This window comes from Diaphorina citri, unplaced genomic scaffold (genome assembly GCF_000475195.1).
Source record: "Diaphorina citri unplaced genomic scaffold, Diaci psyllid genome assembly version 1.1 scaffold287, whole genome shotgun sequence".
Taxonomy (NCBI): domain Eukaryota; kingdom Metazoa; phylum Arthropoda; class Insecta; order Hemiptera; family Psyllidae; genus Diaphorina; species Diaphorina citri.
Window position 1 is genome coordinate 186273 of NW_007377723.1, and position 10874 is coordinate 197146.

At 36.5% G+C, this 10874-nt stretch overlaps 1 protein-coding gene and 1 long non-coding RNA gene across 3 annotated transcripts; one reads left to right on the forward strand and one right to left on the reverse strand.

The window, feature by feature from the left end:
- Window positions 1–3855: 3855 nt before the first annotated feature.
- LOC113466532 lies at window positions 3856–7160 on the forward strand. The gene is made up of 2 exons (XR_003390908.1): window positions 3856–4811; window positions 6698–7160. It is a non-coding gene; the product is annotated as an uncharacterized LOC113466532 (long non-coding RNA).
- Window positions 7161–9690: 2530 nt separating this feature from the next.
- LOC103507102 lies at window positions 9691–10757 on the reverse strand. Of its 2 annotated transcripts, none has more exons than XM_026822041.1 (2): window positions 10686–10757; window positions 9691–10104 (listed from the first exon to the last, which is right to left on the reverse strand). In XM_026822041.1, the coding sequence occupies exons 1-2, from the start codon at window positions 10749–10751 to the stop codon at window positions 9700–9702; spliced, it is 471 nt and encodes a 156-aa protein (XP_026677842.1). In that variant the 5' UTR covers window positions 10752–10757; the 3' UTR covers window positions 9691–9699. The 2 variants fall into 2 exon arrangements, with proteins under 2 accessions (XP_026677842.1, XP_008469768.1); XM_008471546.3 differs by lacking the exon at window positions 10686–10757 and adding an exon at window positions 10185–10250.
- Between the last annotated feature and the right edge of the window lie 117 nt (window positions 10758–10874).

The window sequence follows — 10874 nt, forward strand, 5'->3', positions numbered from 1 at the left end:
ATGTTTTAGTTTTGACCCATGTCTATCAATACCAAACCTACAATTAATCCGATAATGTGGAAAAACAGAATTGAACAATGAGTTGAATGACTTGTGCACTTCAGATAACATACAATTAAATGTATCCCTCAAGTTTTGGCTTCATTGGGACAATCTCTCAGAGGACACTATACTCACAGGATGGCAGATCAATTCGAAGAATTCCGCTTTTATCACAACCGCCGTTGACTCCTTTCAGGGCACAATCGCTCATTTTCGATTTTCGACTGGCTCAGCTCTGACCGTACACTTTCTGCGTAACACCATACTGTTGTGTGAGTAAGCTACCTGGAAAACTCACTAGTTTCAACACAAAGACTCTCTGCATTATATGGACGGACTGAAGAATATTAATAAAGGTTTTAGGCTACAAGCTACAACCGCCATCTTGGCTTTTATCCCCTTTCCCCATCCAATTGATATTCATTATTATCATCATTTACTTTTTAGACTTTAGCTCTTTCATCTTTTATTTTTTTTAATCAAATATAAAGTTCAATCTTGTTTCATTTCTTGATGTGTCCCTCTTCGAATTTCATTTCTTTTTTCTTATGAATTCAGGATACCTTTCTGGTTGTACTATACCTGTCTCTATAATGTTCGGGTTCACAGTTCGATCTTCAATGTAGCTGAGTCACTATGAATCTGGACACGGGATCCACATATCAGCTGTGGCCATGATGCTACAAAAGAGTGGTGTATTTCGCTCTGATCTGAAACGCTGAGAGAAGGTCAAAGTGTTTGCAACACGAGAGGCTGATAGTCTCATACGTTTTAAGGTTGCAAGGAGTACGTCAAAATCTACGGAATCAAAGGCTTTGCTCATGTCAAGCAGAACAAGAAAAGTTACCTTGCCTGCATCAAGTGACAGACGTATGTCATCTGTCACTTTGACAAGAGCAGTGGCTGTACTATGACGCCTTCCCTATGTTTGAACTTCTAAAAATGTCGAATCATAAAATGTTAGGTCATATTATTTTAAAAGGAAGGAATGTGTGGAAGTAATATCTAGGCACTATACTTATCGATTATGAAAGATGGAAAATCACTGGATTGCCTGTGGATCTCACCACGGTAAGCAACCGAAGAAATAGAGGGATTTGACGTAAAAAGACTGATGGGTTTTTAAGACCCAAGTTCTAAAACGTAAGTCACAAGTCATTTGAAACTTCCAATTGGGATCAATCTTGGTGACAGAAGCTTCTAATGTTTTTAAGAACTTTGTCGTCATAATCATGAATTTTTGGTGGTAAAAAACACCATTACTTACTAAGACCTCCTTTACTAAGTCTACAAATTTTCTTTTCTGTCACCGCCACTGGTCGCTGTTCGATTAAAATAGTTGTCCTCACGAGTCTGATTGCAACCCGGATTCCAAGCTCAGAGCCGGAAAAACTTCGACCCCGCCGGAAATCAAACCCAGGCCTTTGGTGTTTGTGTATAAGCCTAGTGTATACGACAGAATACAAATCCATGTATTATACAATTAACACTTTCATTTAATTGTATTATTATTAATTAGATTCATATTAGACACCCAAATTAGATAATGGCTTACCTTATTTTATAATTGACTAGGGTTCTTTGTGGGGGTGCAGCAAATGCATTCCCATTCCCAATATTATCTTTCAAAAATCAAAGCTCGAGGTCAAAATTTATTGAGCTTTCTGAATAATTCCTAGGATTTTTTTTTATTTTTCCTTTGAAGAAAATAAATAAAACCTGATGAAAAAAAGTCGGTTTCATGATCTTATCTTAGATCAGAAAATTATCTGGCAATATTGCTATTGCGATTTATTTTTTTTTTTTTTTTTTTTTTTTTTTTTTTTTTATAACGCAGTGTAAATCCTTACAACAAAGTTACCTAATTATTATTATTTTTTTTTTTTAAGGCTTTATTTATAGTGGCAGGGTTCTCCCAAAGGAGCTCTTCCATCCAACCACTAGTTTGTATGTAATTGTGTATATGTGTGTGAGTGTGTGTAGGATTGTAGATAGAAATAGATCAGATAGGGTTTTCCTTCAGGTACCTCACAAGGGCAGTCTTGAATGAACCTATACTTGGTGAGTCCCTGATGTCCCTATGAAGAGAGTTCCACAGCCGCGCTGCAGATATATGATAAGAGTTACCATATATCTGAGTTTTGTGCCGTGGAATTTCCAGGAGACTTAGAGATGCAAATCTGCTACTTTGCAGATAAGTCCAAGCCCCCTGAAAATATTGAGGCCCATTTGAACGTAATCTATATTAAAAGAGTAAACCCTGACTCATTCATTCATTCATAATCAACGCATAGCCGAAACGGCTGGACCGATTTTGATGAAACTTCGGGAATAGCTTCCTTTTGATTTGAATAGTCCCATTAAGAACGGATTTTCCGAAACTCGCAGTGATTTCCAAATTATGACTAACGAGCTGGGCCCGTCCCCCCGGGAATTTTTTTAGCCCGTAGTCTAAAATATATACAGCCCCTTGTGTAACTGACTGACTCACTCACTCATACTAATTCTAACCCACTTCTAGATAAGCTAGGAAGATGGGGTTTTCACCATTGGATTCCTTATTTTTTGTACATTCTGGGAAAAACCCCGAAATTCCATACCGTTCCCGAGATATTGACGTTTTTTAGCCCCCCCATAAGAAATACACGGGGACACACTTTGAGGCCAGCAAAACTTTTCCTGCGTTTAATATTTTCTCTCGCTTTTAGTTTTCATTTCTTCGAGATAAAACTCAGGGACGAAATTAGTCTTCAGGGGCGAAGCCAAGGGAGCGCGAAGCGCGACCTCATGCACATCCCGCGAAGCCTCGGGAGCGCGCAGCGCGACTGTAAACAAGAGAGCGCGAAGCGCGACCACATGCACAACCCCGCGAAGCCCCGGGAGCGCGCAGCGCGACCGTAAACGAGGGAGCGCGAAGCGCGACCCTTTCAGATAATTATGTACTAATGAAGTAAGTACCTACTGAGTAGGAGTAATCTGCGATATTTTATGCCCTATATCCATTTAACAATAACTTTGGTGCCCTCAGGTATGCTCTGCTGATAGTAGACAGTGCGATGGCACTCTACAGAACTGACTATTCGGGCAGAGGAGAGCTGTCTGCTCGACAAATGCACCTGGCCCGATTCCTGAGAATGCTGTTACGACTGGCTGATGAGGTAAGTTGTAACTTTTCAGCACTTCAAAAAAAAAAAAAAAAAAAAAATTTTAAAAAAAAAAAGAAAAAAGGGGTTTGAAAAAAAAAAAAAAAAAAAAAAAAAAAAAAAAAAATGGATTAAAATTTATAAAATTAATTAAAAACAGATAACGGATTTAACATGAATTGACAAACATGACGGTCATGACACAAAGCTTAAATTCTAAACAGAAAGTCTCACCGCCTCATGAGAAATAAGTGAAAAATGTATCTAAACATTGAAACCAGAAAGAGTAAATCCATTTTGAGTCCTTTTGAAAATTTTGCGCAGCAAATGCATTCCCATTCCCAATTTTATCTTTCTAAAATCAAAGCTCGAGGTCAAAATTGAGCTTTCTGAATAATTCCTAGGATTTTTTTTTATTTTTCCTTTGAAGAAAATAAATGAAACCTGATGAAAAAAAGTCGGTCTCATGATCTTATCTTAGATCAGAAAATTATCTGGCAATATTGCTATTGCGATTTATTCAGTTCTTCAATAAAAAGACCAAAGTTATCTGTATTTTTTATTTCATTGCCCTATGCGTTGTAATGCTCATTTTACGAGAGATTGCCTGAAGGTAACTCTCTCCCCATATCAATATGTTTTAATAGCCATATCAGAAATAGAGTCTCTCCATATCATCCAATATTCTACCCTTTACTATTGGACATGGTTACTATTGGACATTTATTCAGTTCTTCAATTAAAAAGACCAAAGTTATCTGTATTTTTTATATCATTGCCCTAGGCGTTGTAATGCTCATTTTACGAGAGATTGCCTGAAGGTAACTCTCTCCCCATATCAATATGTTTTAATAGCCATATCAGAAATAGAGAGGATATTAAATTTACTGTACCATCATAAACTTTGTGCCTTGTGGCCGTATTATATTTTTTTACAATTTTGTAGTGAAAGCACTAAACTTTTCTTCTAAATATTTCTTTTTATTTTGCACTCAGAGGCATTTGACGTTAAACTCAGTCGTGAGGAAAAAGGAAGACTTGGTTTTTTTTTTATGTCTTTTTAGTTATTTTACCAAACTCTTCAAACCCCAGGAAAATTTCAAATTTTCTGCCCCCCCCCTCCTTTCTATTGCTACCACTGATATGTTGTCTGATCTTAGAAAAAAGACGGAAGAATCATTTTTCTCTCAACCAATCATGGTCAAAAGCTCAAAAGACACCCACTAAAGTCGGGAAGACAATATTCAACAAAGAGAAACCATGAATATTAAGGGAGAGGAACAATATTATTTTAAAAATAGAAAGAAAAAAAAATAGTCTATCTTTTGGCATTGCGAAAGGGAAACTTTTTGCTCTAGGAAAAAATTATAGAAGAACAGATGTGACAAAATGGATTTACTCGTAAAAAATCAAAAAATGAAACAATAAAAAGTTATAAAAATAAACAATGCTGATAATAAACCCCCGAAAAATAATAATAAAATGAAAATTCAAGTTAAAAGATAAAGTAACAACAGTATGGAAAGAATGACTTTGCACTAAAAGACTGGAGAAAAAAATTCGTCACTGACAAGGCAAAATTTCGGTTGGATTTTAGCATTTTAGAAGCGTTTTTTAGACCCAAAGGTATCCATTCCCAGCTGAAAGAAACCTTTGCTAATTTCATCTCTTTTACCATTTATTTGAAGTTTTCTTTGCAGATATAATTTTTTAGCAATGTAAACATCTCCATATTGGAGAATCTCCAATCTCTTTTAGATGAGGAAGAGCGCCAAAAATAAAATCTCTGCAAACACTAACACTCTAAACACTCTCAGGATAGCACAATTTGAAATATCTGTTCCATTCGTAAATGATGAAATACATACCTAGTTAAATTTGCTTCTACACTAATAAGGATAGAAAAGTACATAGTTTCCTTTCTTTACTGCAGAGTACATAAGTAGTTTTAAACTTTCATTTAGGAAACCCCAAATAATATCACTATCTTATTAAAAAATCTAGGAGTTACGTCATCGTCCTACGCTGATCTTATCAATGAATGGGGATATTGGAAATTCTACAAAGTTAACAAAGGAATATTTGTTGTTTTAACTTCCAACATTGAAATGTTACTCAAAGACAGGAAAATTTATTCCAATTGAAAGCCCAATAGCAAAAGAGAAGGAAGAGAAAAGGGGAAGAAGAAGAAGAAGAAAAAAAAGAACAAGAGGAAGAAGATCAAACAAATGAGGATAGGGTTGGAGGACAGTAGGATATTGAATTTCCAGATTCTTTCCCCTTGCCAAATAGACTTTCCACGGATAATCTTGAAGATTAGTCCATTAGATAAGCAAATATTTGCCGAAGGAAATTATGTAAAGACAGTTCGATAGTCAGAGAGTATCAGAGTCGATGCCAGCAGAAGCCACTCCTTATGTAGCGACCAGTGGCGGCGGTATTGGTGAACAAACGAAGTCATTTCTAGCCAGCCTAGTTAGCATGGAGGGTAGCGCGTTTGTCTTGTAAGCGCTAGGTCGAGGGTTCAATCCCGCCCGGAGCGGATTTTACAAGGATAGAAAAGTACATAGTTTCCTTTCTTTACTGCTGAGTAAGTACATAAGTAGTTTCATTTAGGAAACACCAAACAATATCACTATCTTATTAAAAAATCTAGGAGTTACGTCATCGCCCTACGCTGATCTTATCAATGAATGGGGAAATTGGAAATTCTACAAAGTTAACAAACAATATCACTATCTTATTAAAAAATCTAGGAGTTACGTCATCGTCCTACGCTGATCTTATCAACGAATGGGAAAATTGGAAATTCTACAAAGTTAACAAAGGAATATTTGTTGTTTTAACTTCCAACATTAAAATGTTACTCAAAGACAGGAAAATTTATTCCAATTGAAAGTCCAATAGCAAAAGAGAAGGAAGAGAAAAGGGGAAGAAGAAGAAGAAAATGAGGAGAATGAGGAAGAAGAGGAGGAGGAGGAAGAGGAAGAGGAGCAGGAAGAGGAAGAGGAGGAGGAAAAAGAACAAGAGGAAGAAGATCAAACAAATGAAGAAAGGGTTGGAGGACAGTAGGATATTGAATTTCCAGATTCTTTCCCTTGCCAAATAGACTTTCCACGGATAATCTTGAAGATTAGTCCATTAGATAAGCAAATATTTGCCGAAGGAAATTATGTAAAGACATTTGAACCTTATGGTTCGATTGACCAAGTTCAATTTACTTGTATTAACATCTTGAGATTCTGAAGACAGTTAATATTTCCCACTAGTTAATAGGCATTGATTGACACCAAATAAATGAGTAAAAATGATAATTGTAATTTTGGTGATTTGTCCTTTTTTTAATATTACCTATAGTGTTAGTTTTTTCTTCAAGTAGGTTTATCAGGTTGATGACATTTGGGTGGTATGGGTCATTGACTCCTAGGGTGACATGAAGTGTACTGAGTACTGACCTGCACAATATTATAAGTCATTGCACTTTGCAAAGGTGGCGTTTTTTAGACCCAAAGGTATCCAATTATCCATTCCCAGCTGAAAGAAACCTTTGCTAATTTCATCTCTTTTACCATTTATTTGAAGTTTTCTTTGCAGATATAATTTAGCAATGTAAACATCTCCAATCTCTTTTAGATGAGGAAGAGCGCCAAAAATAAAATCTTTGCAAACACAAACACTCTCAGGATAGCACAATTTGAAATATCTGTTCCATTCGTAAATGATGAAATACATACCTAGTTAAATTTGCTTCTACACTAATAAAATATGGAATAGCAAAGAAAAAAGTTTTGCCTATAAAAAGCGCCCAATAGTCAGTAAAAGTTTATCTCTAGGCCTTTAAACGTGAGTGAAAAGTTTTTGGCTAAAAAACTACTATGTTTGAACTTCTAAAAATGTCGAATCATAAAATTGTTAGGTCATATTATTTTAAAAGGAAGGAATGTGTGGAAGTAATATCTAGGCACTATACTTATCGATTATGAAAGATGGAAAATCACAAGGCATTGATTGACACCAAATAAATAATTAATAATGATAATTGTGATTTTGGTGATTTGTCCTTTTTTTAATATTAGGTACCTATAGTGTTAGTTTTTTCTTCAAGTAGGTTTATCAGGTTGATGACATTTGGATGGTATGGGTCATTGACTCCTAGGGTGACATGAAGTGTACTGAGTACTGACCTGCACAATATTATAAGTCATTGCACTTTGCAAAGGTGGAAAATCACAAAATGAGGCAAATGGGTGTCGTTAGTCTGTTAGTAAGATGTCTGTCGAATATGCCCATTCTCATGTTCTGATCCCATAAAATAAAAAAAATTGGACCGATTGCAATACTTTCATTACTAGCATAGCTCGCTATACTGTAGTAATAGAAAGTAATAAACCCTATGTAATTTTGGGTTTTTACCTCGGGAGAACAATTTACTTGGATGCCAAAACATTATTTGATTTACCTACCTAAAGGGAGAAAGGGGCACTTGAGTTCAAATCTGGGACCCCAAATTAAAAGTGGTCGAGCAGGGATCTCCTAAAGAAGCTTTTCCATCCAACCACTTTGCTCCCACATCTATAAACATCCCTGGTCTAAAGCTGTTCAATGATGAATTCTTAGCTAATGTCTAATGGCACGTAATATTGCAAAAAATGGGTCTTCTGAGGTAATATTCTGATGGTAGAACGTTCCATTCAACATTATCAGATTGATGTAATGTGATTTGACTTGATTAATTTCTCTCACATGAAAAAATGGCTACATTTTAGCACGTGACATCTCTAGGAAGCTGAATTAGATTTTCATACATTTAGACAAATAGCTAATTGGTTATTTGTCTAGTTAACATTTGAATAATTTGATTGATTGGAAATTTCGATTAGAGTCATCAACCTCTTGTGACGCTAGGGTTACAAAAATGGAAACCCGGGCCAAGGCCCGGAAATAAAAAGGCGATCTGAACTATAGCAGAAATGACTCTGTTACTTATCTTTTTTATTATTTCCAAATATCCAAATAGAGGAGGTAGGTATCCAAAGGTAAGTATCCAAATATATGTAAGTATCCAAAGAAATATAATATGCCAGTTGACTCCAAAATTAACTTTTAAGAAAAATCGAAATAATTTAATAATTAAAATAAAAATCACAGGGCCTTGCTCTTTGCCTTTCCAAAAACCATTAAACTTCTCTCCCAAATTACCTCTCGCTCTTAGCTCTACCTAACCTACCTCTTCTCGTCCCATTCCATACTCACTTCACACTCTCGCGCTCTCTTTCACTCGAACTCACTCAAAATATGAGAAAACCAGAAGGGGTAGGAAAATTAAATAAAACAAAAGGGAAAAGAGGGATAGGAAAAGGAATGGAGGAACAATTGATTATAAAAGGGGATGAATAGGGGAACAAATGAACAATAATAATGGGTCAGCCCAACAGGTGGGAAATTCCGGGATGATCAAGGAAGAAAAATGGGGAAAAATGGGAACGACGGGAGCCATGAAAATAGTGGGGTAGGGGTGTAGGATAGTTTGGAGAGTACCGGGACGAAAAGGAATCTAATGCGAAATATAGGGAAAAAGATAATCAAGGAGGGAATTGAAGAAATAAAGGAGAAAGCTAGATAACCTACGGGAAAAACTGATGCTACTTAGGGATAAGGGAAAATACCAAAAAGCACGGGGACAAGGGGACAAAAGAAGAAATGGAACAGAAAGATGCCGGTAGATTCGAAGTTGATAATTGTCAACTCAAATAGATATCGAATCTACCGGGTGACTGTGAGGTTCAAAACCCCACGTCACAAATCAAAATCAAATCACATTCCTTAAGAAAATATTTAACAACCAAATAGATAGTCCTTACATTGTTTCCACTATTAATTTGCAAGTACCAAAACCTAGATTACGTCCAAACACTATGTCAAATTTTTTCAATCTCCCTAGCTCAAGAAATGAACATTACCTAAAATCTCCCATATACCATGCAATGCATCATTACAACAATTTGGACCCTAAACCTCACTTATTTTAATATTTTCTACACCTAATGACCTTTGTTTAAGTCCCTTTAATTTAGTTATCATTTTTTATGTATGTACCTATTGTAACATTTCAGTTATTGCTGTGTTTTGGATTATTATACATTTTCTCAAATACAGTGTTGAAATTATGATTAAAAAAAATAAATAAAAAAAAAAAGATTAGATGGTATATACTCTCTCCCTTTTAACTTCTCCTTTTTATTTTATTAAAAAAAAAAAAAAATGCTACCTACTTTGATGCTCATTTTGGCCAAATTAAAGTCTGTTGTGCACGTTGCATATTTACGCTAATAGCAGGCGTTCATAAAAAAAAAAATATTGGTCCCTACCTATTGGTGGGCAGTGTGCGCGAAAGGAATATTAGCATTCTTCTTCCTTCTCTCCTCTCATTTTCTTCTATTCCTCCTTTTCTCTTTCTCCTCATTTTCCGTCATATGTCATACATAATTAATTACCTGGGTTAGGTTAGATTAGGTTAGGTTAGGTCACTGCTCATGCCTACGTTCAACCCAACATTAGCCTGCCACTGGTCACTGCTCATGCCTACGTTCAACCTAACATTAGCCTGCCACTGGTCACTGCTCATGCCTACGTTCAACCTAACATTAACCTGCCACTGGTCACTGCTCATGCCTACGTTCAACCTAACATTAACCTGCCACTGGTCACTGCTCATGCCTACGTTCAACCTAACATTAACCTGCCACTGGTCACTGCTCATGCCTACGTTCAACCTAACATTAACCTGCCACTGGTCACTGCTCATGCCTACGTTCAACCTAACATTAACCTGCCACTGGTCACTGCTCATGCCTACGTTCAACCTAACATTAACCTGCCACTGGTCACTGCTCATGCCTACGTTCAACCTAACATTAACCTGGGTTAGGTTAGATTAGGTTAGGATAGGTTAGGTTAGGTTAGGTCTCTGTCCATGCCTACGTTCAACCTATCATTAACCTGCCACTGGTCACTGCTCATGCCTACGTTCAACCTAACACTAACCTACCACTGGTCACTGCTCATGCCTACGTTCAATCTAACACAGCCATTCTTAACCTATGGTCCGTGGACCACTAGTGGTCCGCGAGAAGGTTTCAGGTGGTCCGCGAGAGGTGAGTAAGGAAAAAGTCATCGTATCTCTATTTTATATAACATACCCCTATTAAGAAAGGAAAAAAAAAATCTTTCCTCTTTTCATAATGTTAATTTTTCTCATTTTCTATCTCTTTTCCTACAGGTAGATATAGGTCCTCTAATTATTAATTATGGGTATGTATTAGACTCTAATGTATTAGAGTCTATGTATATGTATTAGAGTCTAATACATACCCATTGTCACATAGCGTGTACAATTGATTGCATATACATACATAATCTCAAGTGGTCCGCGAGATTTTTGGTTTATCAATAGTGGTCCGCCAATTCTAAAAGGTTAAGAACCCCTGATCTAACATTAACCTGCCACTGGTCACTGCTCATGCCTACGTTCAACCTAACATTAGCCTGCCACTGGTCACTGCTCATGCCTACGTTCAAAAATTTCAAGTTTCTACGACATCGGGAAGTGCCTCAACATTTTGATGAGTGAGTGAGTCAGTCGTAAAATTAGCGATATTCAACCCGTTTTTTCTACCCCTTCCGGTAAGG